Source organism: Hyperoodon ampullatus (assembly GCF_949752795.1).
Source record: "Hyperoodon ampullatus genome assembly, chromosome: 11".
NCBI lineage: Eukaryota > Metazoa > Chordata > Mammalia > Artiodactyla > Ziphiidae > Hyperoodon > Hyperoodon ampullatus.
In genome coordinates, this window is record NC_136924.1 from 37,964,994 (window position 1) to 37,986,699 (window position 21,706).

Here is a 21,706-nt window from a genome sequence, read left to right on the forward strand (position 1 = left end):
CATTTTGCTTTGGCCACTCAGTCTTGCGCGTCCCCGTAGCCTCATCGTGGGGCAGCGTCAGCCAGAAGTGTGCGGAGCCGAGGGGTGGAGACGGCCTCTGATTCCTGTTCCTTCCTCCGAGGGGAGGCGCACCTGGCCTTGGAGGCCCGCCTGCGTTTGGGACCCCACTGGGCATAGCTGGCTGAGGAGTTGGGGGAGATTTGGGGGCGGGATGAGGACAAGTGGGTCTGCTAAAGGGCGCAGTACACTGGACCGGGAATCTCTCAAGTCCAGATGATGCCGGAGCTCTTTCGCTCAGGCCCGTGGCGCAGGCAGGATGGGCAAGTGTCGCGGTCTTCGTACTGCCAGGAAGCTCCGTAGCCGCCGATGAGACCAGGAGTGGCATGATAAACAGTACAAAAAAGCCCATTTGGGTACAGCCCTGAAGGCCAACCCTTTTGGAGGTGATTCTCATGCTAAGGGAATTGTGCTTGAAAAAGTAGGGGCCAAACAGCCAAATTCTGCCATCAGGAAGTGTGTCAGGGTTCAGCTAATCAAGAATGGCAAAAAAAAAATCACAGCCTTTGTACCCAATGATGGTTGTTTGGATTTTATTGAGGAAAATGATGAAGTTCTGGTTTCTGGATTTGGTCGCAAAGGTCATGTTGTTGGTGACATTTCTGGAGTCTGCTTTAAGGTTGTCAGAGTAGCCAGTTTCTCTCTTTTGGCCTTATACAAAGGCAAGAAGGAAAGACCAAGATCATAAGTTTTGATGATGAAAGCACGATAGTAATAAATTTTCATATGCCGGATGATGCCGGAGGCGGAACTGGACCTCCAGGTCAGGCTGCCCCAGCACACCCGTCAGAGAGGTCATTACGGGCCACCAGCCCTGAATTGTCCTTAAGGGAAGCTAAGGTGAGGCTATTTCAGGAATGACCCCCATGTCCTTTTACCTTGCATCTCAATTACCAAGCTCTCCAGGGAGCAGGATCCAGCATCCACGTTCCTCAGGAGTAACATGTAGCTTTTAAGACAGAACTCAAAGAAGCCTAGGGGTCGATAACTTTTAGGTTTAAATTTGGTTGTTACTGATCTCCACTTTCTTTCATCTTGTGAGCAGTAACCATCATGTCAGGGTGGGAGTCTTATTACAAAAATCAGGGTGATGAGGAAGAAGAAGATCAAGAGGAGGGCCTTGAAGCAGGTGGTAAGTGACTTTCATTAACATGTACCCTTGTGTGTGTGGAAGAAAGACTTTCCCTACCTATCTCTGCTGGGTGATCTTTGCTGTCTTGTGGTCCACGCTTCTCTCCCCAGAGAATCTCCAGTACTTTTCTCCCTTTGAACTTCGCAGAGCTACCCTAGGCTCTTTTATTCAGGTCCTACTCTAGTCTATGGAACATTCCTAGCCTTAAACTTTTGCTGGGCACTGGTAGATTGATCTCCAATAAATGACCCTGAACATTGGTATCCTTTGTCACCTTAGGTGGCTCAGGTAAGACCCTTCCTCACCCAGGAAAGTAGTTTTCCTCATTCTTGGGCCTCAGTGTAAAAATGCTTTCACCCTTCAATAACTGCAACAACCAAAGAGTATACATAAGCAACACAGTTACAAGAGTCATTCCCTCACCTAGCTTGCAGGTTTGGGAGTATATGTTCAGACAACACAGTAACACATAGGACAAAGGAAGAGAAATAAGGGGTGCCTGTACTCTACATACTGGTTAATTTAAGTCCTGGGTAGAAATTTTTAAAGTATTTTTATTTTTTAAAAGTGAGAAATATAGGAAATATAAAATATAAAACAGAATTCTGTAATCTATGTAATCTACCACCCTAACACAACCACTACTAGCATTTTGGCATTTTGCATATTTCCTTCATATATCCTTCTTTATACTTCATAACTATATATAGTTTGTTTTTGTTTGTATCTGATTTTTTACATGGTGGTAATCATAGTGCATATATTTTTTTCCATTTTAATTTACATTTTCAAAATTTACATCTTCTTCAAAAAGAATTTTAAACATATATACATAGTTTTGTGTTCTGCCTTTTTTCCTTACTGTATTATAGATATATCTTTCCATGTAACTGCAAATATAGCCTCTATAAATCATTTTAAATATGCTATAATTTGTTAATTCTACCTTCTGTTGGACATTTTAGTTTTCAGTTTCTTACTTTAATAAACAACATTGTGGAAATTTTTGCATAGGGTTTTTCCATATTTTATTTTCTTAAGATAGATTCCTAAGAAGTAGAATTCACTGGCTCAAGGTAGAATTTTTGTTTAAGGCTCTTGACACGTATTGCTGTATTGCTTCAGAAAAGATGGGTAAATAAATTTATTGCATTAGGAAGCAGCATCGTCAAAAAGGGAGACAACCAGACATTATATGCCTTTTTATGAAAAACTCAACATCACCTATAATGTAATCATGCCAGAAAAAAAAAACAACAAAAACCCAAATCCGATGAAGCCTCTCTAGGTCCTTAGTAGAAAAGACAGAGGACGATGTTAATCTACACCAAAAGAATGCAGTCAGCAAAATCCAGAAGGTCGAAAACTATATGACATAATATACAGGTTTTTCAGCAAATAAACTATGAGTCAAAAGACAGAGGGGGTATCTACAGATTATAAGAGGCTTTAAAAACTTTTTTGGGGGGCTTCCCTGGTGGTGCACTGGTTGAGAGTCCGCCTGCCGATGCAGGGGACACGGGTTTCGTGCCCCAGTCCGGGAAGATCCCACGTGCTGCGGAGCGGCTGGGCCCATGAGCCATGGCCGCTGAGCCTGCGCGTCCGGAGCCTGTGCTCCGCAACGGGAGAGGCCACAGCAGTGAGAGGCCCGCGTACCGCAAAAAAAAAAAAACAAAAAACCTTTTCTTTTTTTTGAAGTCAAAACCAGTGTTTAGGAATGTTGGCTTGGATGATTATAAAGAAAAAAATGAAGTGATTACCAAAAGTCAGGATGGTGATTACTCTTGGGAGGAAGGTGGGTGTTAAAATTGGGAGGCGACCTGGAGAGGGCTTCAGGGGTGACTGGCAAGATTCAGTTGCCTGATGTGCATGGTGGTTTTAAGGATGTTCACTTTTTTTCTTTTTTTTTTTGGCTGCACTGCGCAGCTTGTGGCTTGCGGGATCTTAGTTCCTTGACCAGCGATTGAACCCGCGCCCTTGGCAGTGAAAGCGCGGAGTCCTAACCACTGGCCCACCAAGGAATTCCCTAAGGGTGTTCACCTTAGGGAATTCCTCAGATTATAATTTTGCTTAATGGGCTTTTCTCTATTTGTTTTATTTTATTTTAATTCTATTTCTTAAAAGTTTTGGGGTTTTTTTTTGATATGCTTATGATGGAGGATTTATTAAATTAAATTAATTAATTAATTAATTTGGTTGTCCCAGGTCTTAGTTGCGGCAGGCAGACTCTTTTTTTTTTTGGTTCGCGGGCCTCTCACCGTTGTGGCCTCTCCCGTTGCGGAGCACAGGCTCCGGACGCGCAGGCTCAGCGGCCATGGCTCACGGGCCCAGCCGCTCCACGGCATGTGGGATCTTCCCGGACCAGGGCACGAACCTGTGTTCCCTGCATCGGCAGGCAGACTCTCAACCACTGCGCCACCAGGGAAGCCCTGGCAGGCAGACTCCTTAGTTGCGGTTCACCAGCTCCTTAGTTGTGGCATGTGAACTCTTGGTTGCGGCATGCATGTGGGATCTAGTTCCCTGACCAGAGGTCAAACCCTAGCCCCCTGCATTGGAAGTGCGAGTCTTAACCACTGCACCACCAGTGAAGTCCCTCTGTTTGTTTTATATGAATAATAAACATGATAAATATGAAACAAGGGCAAACATTTCCTTCTATTTTTTTCCCCATAGGAGATTATAAATATTCAGGAAGAGATAGTTTGATTTTTTTGATTGATGCTTCTGAGGCCATGTTTGAAACTCAGGATGAAGATGAGTTGACTCCTTTTGACATGAGCATCCAGGTAAGACTACCTTTCATTTAATTAAACAAACAACAGAAAGTATCAACACCACTTTTAAAAATATGGAGACTTCCCTGGTGGCACAGTGGTTAAGAATCCGCCTGCCAATGCAGGGGACATGGGTTCAATCCCTGGTCCAGGAAGATCCCACATGCCACGGAGCAACTAGGCCCATGTGCCACAGCTACTGAGCCTGTGCTTTAGAGCCCCCAAGCCACAGCTACTGAGCCTGCGTGCCACAACTACTGAAGCCCGTGTGCCTAGAGCCTGTGCTCCACAACAAGAGAAGCTACTGCAATGAGAAGCCCGCGCACTGCAACGAAGAGTAGCCCCCGCCTGCCGCAATTAGAGAAAGCTCACACGCAGCAACAAAGACCCAACGCAGCCAAAAATAAATAAATAAATAAACTTAAAAAAAAAAAAGAGTAGCAGTGTTGGAGAACAGGCCCATTTTATTTTGGGTTTGAACTTCCGACCCTGGGACTACATTGCTCCCACCTTCTGTGTTAGCCCTGGTAGCAGAAGTGGGCTCCTCTTCCTATAGAGATGTCAGTGTAAAAGAAGGAAGGAAGTTCCAGCTATTATGGTGTGGAAATGAGTCCTTTTGTAGTTGAGTATTACCTGTGGTTGAAAAAGATTATTACAACAAAAAGACAAACAACCCAATTTAAAAATGGTCACAAAACTTGAATATACATTTCTCTAAAGATGTACAAATGGCCAAAAGCACATGAAAAGATGCTCAATATTTTTAGGTATTAGAGAAATACAAATCAAAACCACAATGAGGTATCATACCCACCCACTAGGACTGCTGTAATTTACAAAAAAAAAGAAAAAGGGACAATAAGAAGTGTTGACAAGGATGCAGAAATTGGAACTCTTATACATTGTCGGTGGGAATGTGAAATGGATCAGCTGCTGTGGAAAACAGTTTGGCAGTTCCTCAAAGAGTTAAACGTAGACTTATTATATGACCCAGCAGTTCCCCTCCTAGGTGTTTACCCAATTAAATAAAAAACAGCTACTCAGATCTTGATTCTGCCACTTATAAACTGTATGATATCGGAAGAGTTGCTGAAGCTCTTGATATCTTTTCTCATCTGTAAAATGGAGATAATAATAGTGCCTACTTTGGGCTTCCCTTGTGGCACAGTAGTTAAGAATCCGCCTGCCAATGCAGGGGACACAGTTTCGAGCCCTGGTCCGGGAAGATCCCACATGCCGCGGAGCAACTAAGCCCGTGCGCCACAACTACTGAGCCTGCACTCTAGAGCCCGTGAGCCACAACTACTGACGCCCGCGCACCTAGAGCCCATGCTGCGCAACAAGAGAAGCCACCACAGTGAGAAGCCTGTGCACCGCAACGAAGAGTAGCCCCGGCTTGCTGCAACTAGAGAAAGCCCGTGTGCAGCAATGAAGACCCAGTGCAGCCAAAAATAAATAAATGAATAAATAAATTTATTAAAAATAAAAAATAAAATAATAGTACCTACTTTGTCAAATTGTTATGAGGATTAAATATTTTTATTTTTTAAATTGAGGTATAATTCACATAACAAAATTAACTATTTTAAAGTATACAGTTTTAAGGTATTTAGTCATTCATGTCATGCAATAATCACCACCCTTATCTCATTCTAAAACTTTTTAAGTGGATATACAAAATGTTTATATATACAGTAGAATATTAGTCATAAAAAGGAATGAAGTAGTGATACATGCTACAAGGTGCATGAACCTTGAAAACATTACATTAAGTGAAAGAAGCCAGGCAAAAGGTCACATGCTGTATGATTACACTTATATGAAGTATAGAATAGATAATCCATAGAGAATGCAGGTTGGTGGTTACCAGGGGCTGCAGGGGAGGGAGCAACTGCTTAATTGGTACGGGGTTTGCTTTTGGGATGATAAAAATGTTTGGGAACTAGATAGAAGTGGTGGTTGCACAACATTGTGAGAATGTACTAAATTGAACACTGAATTGTTCACTTAAATGATTAATTTTGTTATGTGAATTTTACCTCAATTAAAAAGATTACTATTTCTTCATAGAGAAGAAGTTTTAAGGATTTATTGTACACCTCATTTCTCATATTTTTGGAGTTTGGAACCAAACAGAAGCTTCTCATGTCCTAATTTGTACACAAACAGTTCTTGCAATTGACAAATCAGAATATCTTGCATCTAAAAAAAGAATTAATAAAAACAATTCTTAACTTTAAAGCAGTGGTTTGCAAACTTTAACCTACATCAGAATCACCTGCAGGGCTGTTGGGCTGTTGACACAGATTGCAGGGCCTTACCCTGCAATCAGAATTTCTGATTCTATAGGTCTAGAGGAGGGACCAAGAATTTGCATTTCCAACAGAGCTCCCAGGTGACGCTGATGTTGTTTGAAGATCACTCTTTGAGGAGCACTGCTTTAACCTTTTTTGGATCATGGACCTCTTTTTTTTTTTTTTTTTTTGCGGTACGCGGGCCTCTCACTGTTGTGGCCTCTCCCGTTGCAGAGCACAGGCTCCAGATGCACAGGCTCAGCGGCCATGGCTCATGGGCCCAGCCGCTCTGCGGCATGTGGGATCTTCCCGGACCGGGGCACGAACCCGTGTCCCCTGCATTGGCAGGCGGACTCTCAACCGCTGCACCGCCAGGGAAGCCCCATGGACCTCTTTGAAGATGTGATGAAGGCTATGTACCCTCTCCCCAAAAAGATACAGTTCTACATGTAATTTGAAGGGGTTCATGAAATGCTAACGCCTAGAGAACCCAGAAGCAACTGTAGTATTATGTAGTGAATAAGTGAAACATTCACTGATGAACGTAATGTGTTTGATAAGGAGCAATGAAAAAACATTTTCTAAAATTCTATTTTAGTTTGTGTGTGTGGGTGGGGGGAGGGGTGGTCAATCGTAGAACCTAAAGAAGCCCTCACTGGGACTTCCCTGGCAGTCCAGTGGTTAAGACTTCCACTGCAGGGGGCACAGGTTTGATCCCTGGTCAGGGAACTAGATCCTGCATGCTACAACTAAGATCTTGCATGCCGCAACTAAAGATCCCGCCCGGCGTAGCCAAATAAATAAATAAATATGAAAAATAAATACATAAATAAATAGAAAGAAATGATTGCTTGCCATGAAGATAACTGTCAATGACTAGACATACCATAAGTTCTACATTTAAGGAGAGAATTGCTATGGAGGAAGGCCAGGTAGAGTCTCAAGCAGGATATGGAGGGGGGTCACCATGGTTGGTTTATTCCTCAGCTTTGCAGAATCAGAAACTTAATTTTGTCAGTACCCCCAGAATTATAGGCCACCAGGACTGACCACTTATGAGACACTGATTTACTGGATATGGCTTTAGTTTATATTTCCTGGAATACTGATGTGTTTAATTGTGTAATTAGGCAAATTTTATTTCAAAAGTTGCTTTTAGTAGGTATAGATTTATTTTCCATTATTTATTAATGTCACACTTACTAACATTCACTTAAACCTTTTATATATGTAATTATTTTATATATGTAAATTTTGTTTCTTGGTATCAAGCTACTTGAGGAAAAGAGACTTCCCTGGTGGTCCAGTGGTTAAGACTTCGCCTTCCAACGCAGGGGGTGCAGGTTTGATCCCTGGTCAGAGAGCTAAGATCTCACATGCTTTGGGGCCAAAAAACCAAAACATAAACAGAAGTAATATTGTAAAAAATTCAATAAAGACTTTAAAAATGGTCCACATTAAAGAAAAAAAAAAGCTACTTGAGGAATGATCAAATGGCCTGTTCAAACTCAGCCAGTTAAGTAAGTGACATCATTGGGACTGAAATCCAGGTTTTCCGATTCTAGTGCTGGGCTTTTATTTATTTTTATTTCCCTATAGCAGAGTTTCCTTCCTGAGTATATACATGTTTTGAATTCTCTGATTTCTTATTGTAGGGACTGCTTATATGTCTGTTGTATACATAACCACACTTTGCTTTGTGTTATACATAATATAAATGACCATCACCCTCACTGGATTATGAGTTTCCTGAAGGTAGGGGTCACGCCTTACTCTAATGCCATGACAAATTCAGCAAATATATATTGAGTGCCCTACTATGTGTCAGGCACCTGTGGAGCTTAAGTTTAGTGGTACGTAGTTAAATATTAATAGAAACTTTATGTTTGTTTTTTCAGTGTATCCGGAGTGTATACACCAGTAAGATCATAAGCAGTGATCGAGATCTCTTGGCAGTGGTGTTCTATGGTACCAAGAAGGACAAAAATTCAGTGAATTTCAAAAATATTTACGTCTTGCAGGAATTGGATAATCCAGGTCAGTAGTATTCTAAGATCAGCTTTTCCCTTACGTGAGAAGGTCACTAATGTGCACAAAGAGGGATGTGGAGAAGGAAGCGGATAACATCTTGACTGGGAGTATGCTTTCCTGCACAAGGGGGTTCTTACTGGGGTGTAGACTTTTGTTATGTGGGTTAAACAGCTCTGGGTGAGAAAGAGCTTCTATTAGTCTTGTAAAACACTGACGCTGTTCTGACTTTTCTGCCCATTTGACTCCCTGTCTCTGATCAGGTGCTAAACGAGTGCTAGAGCTCGACCACTTTAAGGGGCAGGAGGGGAAGAAACATTTCCAAGACCTAATTGGCCATGGATCTGACTACTCCCTAAGTGAAGTACTGTGGGTCTGTGCCAACCTCTTTAGCGATGTCCAGTTCAAGATGAGCCATAAGAGGATCATGCTTTTCACCAATGAAGATGACCCCCACGGCAATGACAGTGCCAAAGCCAGCAGGGCCAGGACCAAAGCTGGGGATCTCCGTGACACAGGTCGGCATTCCCCTGTTCTTTTATTTTATTTCTTTGGCCGCATTGTGTGGCTTGTGGGATCTTAGTTCCCCGACCAGGGATCGGACCCGTGCCCCCTGCAATGGAATCGAGGAGTCTTAACCACTGGACCTCCAGGGAAGTACCCACCCTGTTCTTTTAACTTGGCACTTAATTTTTTTTGCTTCTTTATAGCTGATGTCAAATAGTTGCTTTTCACCCTTCAGAGTAAAATGAAACAATAAAGTGAAGCTGGGGGAGACCCCTATGTCATATTCCCAGTGAAAATGACCAGGCCATTAGTTGTCTGAAGGGCTCTACCTGAGGGCTTTTCTTGACTTTAACGCCACCACAAATGGTGGTTATTTGAATAAGTTGTCTGAAGTCATTAGAGCAGCTGATCCCCTTAACCACTTTCTCTAAGTCCTGAAAATGTTTATAATCAATCTAGTTCTTTGGGAGCTTTTAACAGCATATTTAAACTTAACTGAAAAAAATTCTCCCTTGCTGGAAATTGTTTCCCCTCACTTTTGTCTATCCTCACTCCAGGCATCTTCCTTGACTTGTTGCACCTAAGGAAACGTGGGGGCTTTGACATATCCTTGTTCTACAGAGATATTATCAGCATAGCAGAGGATGAGGACATAGGGGTTCACTTTGAGGAGTCGAGCAAGCTCAGAGACCTGTTGAGGAAGGTTCGCGCCAAGGAGACCAGGAAGCGCGTGCTCTACAGGTAGGCACTAAGCCTGGGTCAGCTGTCCACGAGGCCCCTAACTGATCATAAGCAGTGCATGGCTTTGACCTCCCTGGCTCCTTAACTCTGGGCTGTACCACTGCCTCACTGTTCCTCTAAAAAACTTGCTTTAGGGCTTCCCTGGTGGAGCAGTGGTTGAGAGTCCGCCTGCCAATGCAGGGGACACGGGTTCGTGCCCCGGTCTGGGAGGATCCCACGTGCTGCGGAGCAGCTGGGCCCATGAGCCATGGCCGCTGAGCCTGCGCGTCCGGAGCCTGTGCTCCGCAACGGGAGAGGCCACAACAGTGAGAGGCCCGCGTACCGCAAAAAACAAACAAACAAAAAAAACTTGCTTTATTTCAGGATAGCACAAGCTATTTGCTTCTATTTCTCTAGAAAGAGCTGGTATGCTGTTTCTCCAAAATAAAACAGCTCTCCACTCCTTTGGGGTAAACAGTTGCGGCTAACGGTATCCTCAGTTGCACTCACTAGGACATTGTCTGTTTTCTTCTCTGTAAATTGGGGATAACGACAGTACCTGGTATAGAGCAAAAACTCAATAAATTTCAGTTATTATCATTGCTGTTAAAATTGTTATTCTAATTTCTTATAAACTTGAGACCAGTAAGAACCAGGTGGTTGGATTATCTTCCTTTAGAGACCTTTGACGTTAGAATCCAAAGGCCGCCTCAGTGTTTCTTCCTAAAGAGCATCAGACTTTCATTTTAGACTAGTTTCCTCAGTATAGAGGAATAAGACCATTGGTAGTTTTTGAGCTGTTTTCAAGAGATTACTGACAATTCTACTAGAAAACCCATGAAATTAAATATTTTAAGGAAACCATGAAGCAGCTCATTGCTACAGTTATAGTTTTGTCATTGTTCTCCTTTTCCTCCCAGGAACTATTTCTCTTTCCTCAAACAATCACCCTGTCACCTTTTCTCCTTCCTGAAATAGTGGAATATTGTTACTACTACAATTTGGAAATCTACACACATTGGTGGGAGTGGCAGGGGGCATAAAATGGCGGTTAAAAGTAGGTTCTAGGGCTTCCCTGGTGGTGCAGTGGTTGAGAGTCCGCCTGCCGATGCAGGGGACGCAGGTTCATGCCCCGGTCCGGGAAGATCCCACATGCCACAGAGCAGCTGGGCCCGTGAGCCATGGCCGCTGAGCCTGCGCGTCCGGAGCCTGTGCTCCGCAACGGGAGAGGCCACAGCAGTGAGAGGCCCGCGTACCGCAAAAAAAAAAAAAAAAGTAGGTTCTAGAGTCAGATTGGCTCGGATTCTAGTCCTCTGCTGCGTGACCTGGGGTAAATCATGTAACTTCTCTGAGCCTCAGTAAAATGGAAGCAAAAATGGTCCCTCTTTATAGGGCTGCTGTGATGATTAAATGGAATAACGTAGTAATTATAAACATTAGCTATTCTTACTATTTTGTGAAAGAGTCATTATAGGATATTTGGTAGTAATAATAATAAATTGGAGCTGTTTGAGAATTAATTGCCTAAGGCTTAGAAAATTATTACACTTATTCTTGCTATAATAAAATAATAGAATTATTTTATTGCATAATTATTGTGTGCCAGGCACTGTCCTAAGTTCTTTTTTTCTTTTTTTATTTGAATTTTATTTATTTTTTATACTGCAGATTCTTATTAGTTATCCGTTTTATACATATTAGTGTATATATGTCAATCCCAATCTCCCAATTCATCACACCACCACTCCCACCCCTGCCACTTTCCCCCCTTGGTGTCTATACGTTTGTTCTCTACATCTGTATCTCTCTTTCTTTCTTTCTTTCTTTTTTAATAAATTTATTTATTTATTTTTGGCTGCGTTGGGTCTTTCTTGCTGTGCGCGGGGCGTTGCAGTTCATGGGCTTCTCATTGAGGTGGCTTCTCTTGTTGCGGAGCATGGACTCTAGGGTGGGCAGGCTTCAGTAGTTGCAGCACGTGGGCCCAGTAGTTGTGGCTTGTGGGCTCTAGAGCACAGGCCCAGTAGCTGTGGCGCACGGGCTTAGTTGCTCCACAGCATGTGGGATCTTCCCGGACCAGGGCTCGAACCCGTGTCCCCTGCACCGGCAGGCGGATTCTTAACCACTGCGCCACCAGGGAAGCCCTGTGTCTCTATTTCTGCCCTGCAAACCGGTTCATCTGTATGTCCTAAGTTCTTTGTTAACATAATTACCTCATTTAATCTATAAAAATAGTGCTTCAGTTGGGTTGAAACCTACCCATTAGTAACATTTATTAACCTTAAATCATTTCAGATGAAGTTTAACATAAGCAGCTTGTTTTGTGCTGTGGGCTTTCACATTTTTCTTTCCTTGGTATGACATAAACCACATGATGTTATACTATAACTCTGTCTTAACTTAGAGTTATGACATTTTCAAGGTCGAAAGGTACCTTAGTTTATAAATGTGAACATTTAATATGGGGTGGGGGGACTAACCAATTTGCTCTTTTGGTTCAGAAATAGAACCAAGGTCACTTGAAGCCTGAGGCCAGAGTAGACCACATTGACCAGTGCTTTTTCCCAGGATACTAAAATTTAGAGGGCACAACAATTTTTAAAAACTACTTTTGCAGATTGTGCAGTTTTTAAATTGGTTACATTTATTGTCAGCTCTCCTTTAGCAGCCTTTAAACAACTGTGTTTAACACCTAGTAAGCCGGAATAATTTAAAGTAGGAAGCCATCAAATGGGTGGTGTTATTACTAACGCCCATCTGTTACTAACACTCATCTCTGGGGCACATCATACATTACCAAATTGTACCATACCTACCAGGTGCTTGCTCCAGGAACCTAAAATTTCTAGTCAGGGCTCTGTCCCAAACCAATGTTCTTTCTACTGTGTGAACCAATATACCTTTGAACTAGCTATAACTTGTTTAAACATGTTCTCTTCTTTAAAGTAAATACTGCTAAACATTCTACAACAGTGAAGATTGGGTTATTAATTTAAGACTTTTCTTCTTTTGGGATAAAGGTTTTAAAGCTATAAATTTCCCTCTGAGCACTGATTTAGCTGCATCCTATACCTTTTGATATGTTGTGTTTTCACTTTCATTCAGTTCAAAATCATTTTAAATTTCCCTTGTGATTTCTCCTTTGACCTCCTGGGTTATTTAGAATTGTATTATTTACTTTCCAAATATTTGAGGTTTTCCCAGATTTCTCTTTGTTGTGGATCTCTAACTTAGTTCCATTTTGGGTAAAGAACATATTTTGTATGATAGCAATCCTTTTTTTTTTGGTTGCGCTGCACAGCATGTGAGATCTTAGTTCCCTGACCAGGGATTGACCTGTGTCCCCTGCAGTGGAAGCGCAGAGTCCTAACCACTGGACCACCAGGGAATTTCCAATTTCAAATTTTTTAGATGTATTTAGACTTGTCTTGTGTCTCAGTATATGGTCTATCCTAGAGAATGTTACGTGTGTGCTTGAAGAGAATGTGTAGCACAGGTTATTTTTCTGTTCTGCCTTTTTTCCCCACAGTATTGTATTGTAAATTTTTTTTTTTTTTTTTTTTGATGTACGCGGGCTTCTCACTGTTGTGGCCTCTCCCATTGCGGAGCACAGGCTCTGGACGCACAGGCTCAGCGGCCATGGCTCACGGGCCCAGCCGCTCCGCGGCACGTGGGATCCTCCCAGACCGGGGCACGAACTCATGTCCCCTGCATCAGCAGGCGGACTCTCAACCACTGTGCCACCAGGGAAGCCCTGTAAATATTTTTGCATGTTGTCTTTATTATAGAACACATTTTCAAGAGGTCCTATTGCTGCTTAAGATGTTGACATAAATACTCTGGAGCAAAATGTTATAATGGAAAAGTACCTGAGCTTTGAATCAGACATACGTGAATTTGAATACCAGTTTTCATTAGTTGTATGTCTTTGGGCAAGTTAGATAACATCCCTGAGCCTCAGTGTTTTCATCTGTAAAAATGACAACAACAAGGCTATTGGGTAGCAAGTAACAGAAACTGACTCTTGACTAATTTCAGAATATTAAAACAAAATCCTGAACAGGATGGGTAGTATAGGAACCAGGGTGGTGCCAGGAATCTAGAAAATAAGAATTATTGACAGTGTCTTTGGGGTACCACTGTCAGCAAGCATCCTCTCCAACCGTGTCCTTTCTTGGTCACTGTTTAAGACCCAGATTCTCAGGAGAATAAGTCTGATGGCTTGAGCCTGGGCCAGATGTGCCCATCTCTTGGTCAGGGTAAAGCATAGCACCTGGATGAACATTTTCCCAAAACTGCAGTGGGGGAAGGGTGGTTCCCTAAGAAAAATTGGGGTTTCATTGTTAAAATAAGAGGGAAGGTATACTAGACAAGCAGAAGCAGCAGATAATATAGTACTTATAGGATTATTATGATGATTAAATGAGAGTAACTGTAAACTGATTTGATAAATTGCTAGGCTCAATTTAAAAAATCATTATTTTTATTATGGTACATTCTTTATCATTATTTTAAGGAGTTAACAATACATTCTGAGACTAATTTTTTGCAATATAGACCCTGAGATGTATTACAGCAAACTCCATTGTATTATTAAAAAGCTTTATATTTGTATTCGAAAAGCTTAAGTTATTGGAGAGAATAAAACAAATCAGGGCCTGGGTGCCATGAATGAATTTTAGATAGGAAAATATACTCTTTCTGTCCAAATTAAAAAAATTTTCTCTCCTTCAGGTTGAAGCTTAAGCTCAACAAAGATGTAGCGCTCACTGTTGGCATTTATAATATGGTCCAGAAGGCTCTCAAACCTTCTCCAGTGAGGCTTTATCGGGAAACAAATGAACCAGTGAAAACCAAGACCCGGACATTTAATGTAAATACAGGCAGTTTGCTTTTGCCTAGTGACACCAAGAGGTCCCAGGTAGGTCTCTGCCTTCTTACTGAATTTTGTCCTGTTGAAGAGTTAACAGGGAGGGGGAGACATGATCAGCCTAACTAGTTAAATAACTTTCATGTGCGCATCTTTCTAGCCAAGCTGTTGTCATTACCCTTTGGAATATGGCATCTAGATCAGTAATAACTTGGGAACTAGAAAGTTAGAGCCAGTATTTGGAAGAGGTGTCAGTGAAAACTTCAGCCCTCGATCAGACAGCACATGCTACTCTGAGTCTTAACAGTCTAATTCCAGTACAGTGGCAGAAATTGTTTTATAGTTAACTAGGGAGATGAGCTAGGGAAAGAAAGTGTGTTAGGTGTGAAGTGCCCTCCTTTTAGGGAGAGATTTTTTTTTTTTCTTGCCAAACTAACCAGTTTTTCCTGTGCCTTGAAATGATACCCTCATGCCTTTCTTAATCTGAAAGACAGACTAAGGATGCAGAACATTCTCTCTCCTCATCCTCTCACCTTTGTTCAATCTATAGAAGGATTTTTTTTAAATTGAAGTACAGTTGATTTACAAAGTTCTGTTAATTTCTGCTGTACAGCAAGGTGATTCTGTTATACATATATATACATTTTAAAATATTCTTTTCCATATGGTTTATCTCAGGATATTGAATGTAGTTCCCTATAGAAGGATTTGATATCTGAAATTAAAATCAAGTGAGTCATCCTTCCTTTTTAGTTATGCAAAACGTGGGAGAGCGATTTTGCCTAAGTTCAGGACCTAGAAGGATCAACTAAGTGACTAAAATTAAATATTATTTTGATTCAACCCTTGAGATGTCTTTTGGAGCACAAATTTCAGGCCAGAGTGTCTTGCCCTACTTTTCAGGAGGAGAAGACGACAAGAAATTTCTCCTTCCATTTTGGAAGTAGCTAGTTTTCCATGTTGGTTTATTCATAGGCAGTAGCTCTTCCGGTTACTAAGTTTCTTTCTTGATTAACTGTGCCTACAAAAAGTCTTAAGGGCTCTGTTTTTGTTTATAAAACCCAAATTTGACCTTTACTAAGTTCTGTTACTAATCACATATTTAGGATCAAAATGCAAATGTTAAAGTTTGGAAGTAGTATGTGTGTATGTGTGTGTGTGTGTGTGAGAGCCTCCTACACTGAGACCTAGCACAATACCTGACGTAGGTCCTCTCAATAAGTAGGTAAGGTTTGAGCATCCTTTGTGTGTCAGGGATGATGCTGAGGGTTTAGTACACATTAAATGAGGGAAGGAACAAATGCCTGAAGAGCATGGCCTTTAGCACCAGACAGATGTGGTACAGTTCAAAGCCCAATTCAGTTGTATACTCTGGAGCAAGTTACTAACTATAGAGCTTCAGTTCACTCATCTGTAAAACAGAGTTTTTAACATTTACTGCCTAGGATTGTTACAGATGATAAACTGGGTGGCAAAAGTAAAGTGCCCGGCTGGCACTCAGTACACATCAATTGCTGTTGATAGCAGGAAGATGCCTCTGATGAGCTCTCTTCCTGCTCCTTAGAAGAAAGCTGATCTTAACTTGCTAGTGTCGTATGGCAACCATTTCGCATCTCTGTGTAGCCTCGCTATGTGGCCCTTGTTGTTCCCCTTCTATAGACCTATGCGAGTCGTCAGATTGTATTAGAGAAAGAGGAAACAGAAGAGCTTAAACGGTTTGATGAGCCAGGTTTGATTCTCATCGGTTTCAAGCCCTTGATAATGCTGAAGAAGCACCATTACCTGAGGCCCTCCCTGTTCGTGTACCCTGAGGAGTCCCTGATAAATGGTAAGGGGCATAAACCAAGGATAAACGAATAAGCAACGCAGAAGGCAATTTACTGAGCAGCATTCCTAAATGGCTGCTGCTGGAAACTATATAGGATGTGTTACTGGGTATTTTGAAAGTGTTTCATGCTCAAATAAATTTTGGAAACGTAGGACTAAACAAGGTTAAAGAGATTTCTTTAGGAACTATAATATACTGATAGCATTGTGAATATCCAGGAGGGGATATAGAATTAGCATATTTAAAACTTAGTTGCTATGAAATTCTTTCTTTGAGGCATCAGATAAAGAGTTCGGGAAAAACAAAAAAACAAACCTGGCTTCTTCCCTATTGTTGCAATTAAAGATGATATGAACTTGGCCATTGGGTTTATTTGTGCTGTCCAGACCTATATTCCTCTGTGCTATAGCTAATGAACCTCCCGGATCTGACCTGACTGGTTTTCATCCGCAACTAGGGCTTATGTCATTAGCCTAATGATAGTAAAAGTGAACTGACAGTAATAATTCACACCCCTAAATGGAGTATTTGAGGTGCCCTTTCCTTTCTCTTCCTTTCTGTGCCTCTGCTACCCTCACTTTACCCTCACCTCTGGGTCCATCACCCCTGACCTATCAAAGTATCATAAACGCTTTTAAGAAAATGGAAGAGAAACTGTAGGTTTATAACATGGGCTAAGAAAGGAGGAGACATCTTTAGGATATAGACCCCCGGGATGTTTGTTTTCCAGGGAGCTCAACCCTGTTCAGTGCTCTACTCACCAAGTGTCTGGAGAAGGAGGTCATGGCAGTGTGCAGATACACACCCCGCCAGAATATGCCCCCTTGTTTTGTGGCCTTGATGCCACAGGAAGAGGAGCTGGATGACCAGAAAATTCAGGTGACTCCCCCAGGTATGTGAAGGAGATAATTTCAGTGCTTCTGAACCTTGCTTAGCCGTGGAGTCATTCCTGGGATACCAACTCAGACCTGCTGAACCCGAGTCTCCAGGAGTCGGGCCTGGGAAATGTGTGTTTATAAGATTGCACAGGTGAATTTGATGAACAGCCAGGTAAGGCTGTTGAATATGGTTGTGCAGTGCACAGCATGTACAACTGTACAAGGCAGCTCTGCAGCCAGGGTTGAGAATTGACTTCATAGGGACTGTTTGAAGGTTACTGGCATAAGTTCATGGGGTCTCACTGCTGACACGTTCTTTACTAAAAACCATTGTTTGGTACCCTTGTAATATTTAATGGTTGGTTTATCTCTTGTGTACACCAAAGCAGTGAGGCATCATGGAATGATTGTGGGGTTTTTTTTGTTTTGTTTTGTTTTGTTTTTTGTGGTATGTGGGCCTCTCACTGTTGTGGCCTCTCCCGTTGCGGAGCACAGGCTCTGGACGCGCAGGCTCAACAGCCATGGCTCACGGGCCTAGCTGCTTGGCGGCATGTGGGATCTTCCCGGACCGGGGCATGAACCCATGTCCCCTGCATTGGCAGGTGGACTCTCAACCACTGTGCCACCAGGGAAGCCCTTTTTTTTTTTTTTTTAATATTTATTTATTTATTTGGTTGCACCGAGTCTTAGTTGCAGCAGGCGGGCTCCTTTGTTGTGGCTCTAGGGCTCCTTAGTTGTGGCTCCAGGGCTCCTTAGTTGCGGCTTCAGGGCACCTTAGTTGCGCCTCACCTGCTCCTTAGTTGCGGCATGCGAACTCTTAGTTGCAGCATGCATGTGGGATCTAGTTCCCTGACCAGAGATGGAACCCAGACCCCCTGCATTGGGAGTGCGGAGTCCTATCCACTGCAACGCCAGGGAAGTCCCATGACCGTGGGTTTTGAAGTCACACTTGACTTTGTCTTATACTTATGTGTCTGAAAGCTCACTTTCTTTTGTTTTAGACCCTTCTCTGCCACCTGTTAGCTGGCCACATTGGGCAAATAATTTAACCTTTCTGTTTATGTTCCTTATCTGCAAAGATGAGAATTCTGGAACACCTTTCTCTCAAGGTCACTTCACATTTGAAATAAGTTAATAAACATATAAGTGCCTAGCACAAAGCAGCCAACAGATGACTACCATCAGCCAACTACTAGTAGAAGGATGACTACTAGTCATCCTTCTTTTTAAAAAATATTTATTTATTTATGGCTGTGTTGGGTCTTTGTTGCTGCGCATGGGCTTTCTCTAGTTGCGGTGAGCGGGGGCTACTCTTCGTTGCGGTACATGGGCTTCTCATTGCGGTGGCTTCTCTTGTTGCAGAGAACGGGCTCTAGGCACACGTGCTTCAGTAGTTGTGGTGCACGAACTCTAGAGCGCAGGCTCAGTAGTTGTGGCGCACGGGCTTAGTTGCTCCGCGGCATGTGGGATCTTCCCGGACCAGGGCTCGAACCCATGTCCCCTGCATTGGCAGGTGGATTCTTAACCACTGCGCCACCAGGGAGTCCCATCCTTCCTCTTTAGCCATGCTAATAAAAATTATAAAGTAAGTCTTTGAATGTGTTATATTTCCAACCCTGGTCATCTGAATGCTCAGGAACACCTTTTATGTCAGCTCTGACGCTTTGTCTCTCAGCTCTGTGCTGATGAAGCAGAGGCTCTCCAAGCCCCATTTCTCCTTTGCCAGCGGGCTCTCGGGGAGGCTCTGTCAATAGTGGGCGCTAGAGGGAGACATTAGGGCCGTGGAGAGCTAAGAGACTTCCTCTTGCTCAGTGCTGTTGGCATTGCCAGCAAGGGCTCTTCACCTGGCAGCAGCAGTGGGTTCCAGTCTGTAGATTTTTCAGTCTTTCTAGAACCCGTCAGCAACTGGACAGGGTCAGGCTGGTAACTGTTACCTCTTCTCTTCTAGCACATGGTGGGGACTGGGGAGCAAAGGGGAGAGGTTGAAGCTCGGAGGAGGGGCCGACAGAGTTGGATGTAGCCCTCCAGGGAAGGGCACTGTCTACCTGGTTCTGGGTGTATGGAAAAAGCTGGCGGCTGGAAGCTGGCTGGGGCGACACTGGCAGGAACAGGAAGTACCTGAGAAGGAGCACTCCTTTCAGGTCCCCCTCTGGAGATTCCAAAGGGAGTCTGCTAGGCAGATACTAATGGGAATCAGCTGGTAAAGGAGAAATGGGATTTGCAGGGTCCCAGCTCCAGCAGCACAGCTCGCAGAAGGGTGAATTGGAGCTGAGAAAAAAACGACAGCTCAGGAGACTTCCCTGGTGGCGCAGCGGTTAAGAATCTGCCTGCCGATGAAGGGGACACTGGTTCTAAGCCCTGGTCCGGGAACTATAGATCCCACCTGCCGCGGAGCAACTGAGCCTGCGTGCCGCAACTACTGAGCCCGTGCGCCACAATGAGAGAGAAGCCTGCCGCGCTGCAACAGAGATCCCACTTGCCTCAACTAAGACCCAACGCAGCCAAAAATGAAATAAATTAAGTTTTTTAAAAAAGGAAGTAAAACGATAGCTCGGTGACTGAAACCTTTCGTTGAGTCAAATCTCCGAAAACATATCTTTCTTTCTTTCTTCTTCAGGCTTCCAGCTCATCTTCTTGCCCTATGCTGATGACAAACGGAAGGTGCCCTTTACTGAAAAAGTCATGGCAAACCCAGAGCAGGTAGACAAGATGAAGGCTATTGTTCAGAAGCTCCGCTTCAAGTACAGGTGAATGATGGGTCATTCACAGGCTTTCTTCTGGAACTGCCTCCTGAGTTGAAGGTTGTACTGGAGATGTGAGTTAAGCATAAACCGAGAGAATGTGATTTTATTCTTTTTCATTTACTGATAGATAATTAGTCTTTAGAAGCTATAGGGAGAGTGGAAGTTCTTTTATTGAAGGCTCTGGAATTGTGCTAAGGGTTTACAGCTGGTTGACCTGCTGTGTTGTGCTTAGAAAGCCAGGTTAGTTAGTTGAACAAGCTCTGCAAAGCAGCAGTAAGGAGAAGATTCTTGGTTGGCCTTCTCCTTGATTGTTTGTTGTCACACGGTGAGTAAAAGCAAGTAAATCCAGTGTAAATTGTCATGGGGTTGAAAAAATGGTTATATAATGCACATAGACCATCTCCCAGAACCTGTATAAGGTGACACCAAACATAATTTTTTTCACATTTCGTCTTTTGTCTCTGGGCTACTTCCCTAACTCTTCCTACCTGTGGGCAAAGTGACCTTCTTTCTCCAAAGGAAACCTCCTGGTGTAGTCCTTTGTTGGGCAAATGGAAGCATTGTTAAGGTTCTGCCATGTGCCGTGCACTGTTCTAGATACCACTCCAACAGTATCTCATTTATTCTTCATGAGAACCCTGAAAGTTTTGGTGCCCATTTTACAGGTAAAGAAACTGAGGCTTAGAGGAGTGAGGCAGCTTGCCCAGACTCACCCAGCTAGAAGGAACTGGAGCCAGGATTCAAGTCTAGGACTGTATGCCTCTAGATTCTTTCTGTTTTTACTTTCATGTTCTATCGAGTGTGGGAAGAAAGAATACTCAGGTTCGTTGTCTCCCCACCTCCCACCATCCCTCTGTTATGTTTTCTCTGTACTTACCTCCTCTGGCCCTGCCTCCTCTGTTTCTGTCTCTGTCCACAGCTTCCAGTGACAGACAGGTGGGCAGGTATTGTTTTGCTTTAAAATTTGCTTTTGGATCCCTAGCATCGGACAATAAAGTAAAAGTTGGAAAGAGAGTAGTTGATTCAAGAGATAAGATTTCCAACTGTTTTACCTGGGGTGTATTTCTCAGCTGACCTTGGGCCTGCACTGTCTCAGTTGGGTTTTTAACTTTATTATTTTATTTTTAAAATGTTTAAATTTTTATTTTTTAACTTATTCATGTCACTGTTAATGTTTTAACAGAAGTGACAGCTTTGAGAACCCAGTGCTGCAGCAGCACTTTAGGAACATGGAGGCCTTGGCTTTGGATTTGATGGAGCCTGAACAAGCCGTGGATCTGACACGTAAGGAGGCCGTGACTGAGTTGAAAAGTTCTTTTCATGGGAGGCTTTCGTGTTGATTTTACTCTGGACCAGTAATTTGGATGCATTTCCTAGCACCCTCTAAGTACACAACCTGTGGTCCAGATCATCTCTGCCTGAGAGATTTCCTAGACCAGCTTAGATTGCCTGGGAACGGGTTTGGCCGATTCTGCAGTAAGAGGAGGAGGACATGCCAGGCTTCTGAGACCTGCCTCTGACGTAGACCATCCATGACTACGTGTTGGTAAAAACAATCTGCAACATTTATTGAGTGCTTAACTGTGTGCCAGGCCTTGTTGTCCTGTGTGTTGACTCATTTATTCTGCATGACTATGAGATAGGTTCTGTTACTGTCCCTAGTTTGCAGGGAAGGGAGTGATTTGCCCAAGGCACTAAGTAGTAAGTGGTGGCTGTCGGTGCAGAATCCAGTGAGTCTGGCCCAGAGCCCTTGCTCTGAACCACTACGCTTACCTTACTGCTGCTCCATCAGACGGCGTGCTCTGCCCTGAGGAAATGGACCTCGTTACCCAGCATGGAGGACATTTGCCTGGCCTCCCAGGCTGAGGTGCTCTGAG

At 43.1% G+C, this 21,706-nt stretch overlaps 1 protein-coding gene and 1 pseudogene across 3 annotated transcripts in view; both read left to right on the top strand.

Annotated features, from left to right (window-relative positions):
* Positions 1–316: 316 nt before the first annotated feature.
* On the top strand, positions 317–745 carry LOC307060807 (small ribosomal subunit protein uS12-like; annotated as a pseudogene). The gene has a single exon. The product of its transcript is annotated as a small ribosomal subunit protein uS12-like (transcript).
* Positions 746–1,110: 365 nt separating this feature from the next.
* The window catches only part of XRCC6 (X-ray repair cross complementing 6), a gene marked incomplete at its 5' end in the record, with an annotated part of 28,421 nt that continues 7,825 nt past the window's right edge, over positions 1,111–21,706 (top strand). Inside the window, 10 exons of one of the 2 annotated variants that reach the window (XM_079715642.1) lie at positions 1,111–1,189; positions 3,863–3,975; positions 8,156–8,294; positions 8,549–8,803; positions 9,350–9,533; positions 14,244–14,430; positions 16,039–16,207; positions 16,938–17,099; positions 19,703–19,832; positions 21,013–21,113. In XM_079715642.1, coding sequence (XP_079571768.1) covers positions 1,111–1,189; positions 3,863–3,975; positions 8,156–8,294; positions 8,549–8,803; positions 9,350–9,533; positions 14,244–14,430; positions 16,039–16,207; positions 16,938–17,099; positions 19,703–19,832; positions 21,013–21,113 — 1,519 coding nt within the window. The remainder of the gene's footprint in view (positions 1,190–3,862; positions 3,976–8,155; positions 8,295–8,548; positions 8,804–9,349; positions 9,534–14,243; positions 14,431–16,038; positions 16,208–16,937; positions 17,100–19,702; positions 19,833–21,012; positions 21,114–21,706) is intronic. The other variant, XM_079715643.1, reaches the window with a different exon arrangement.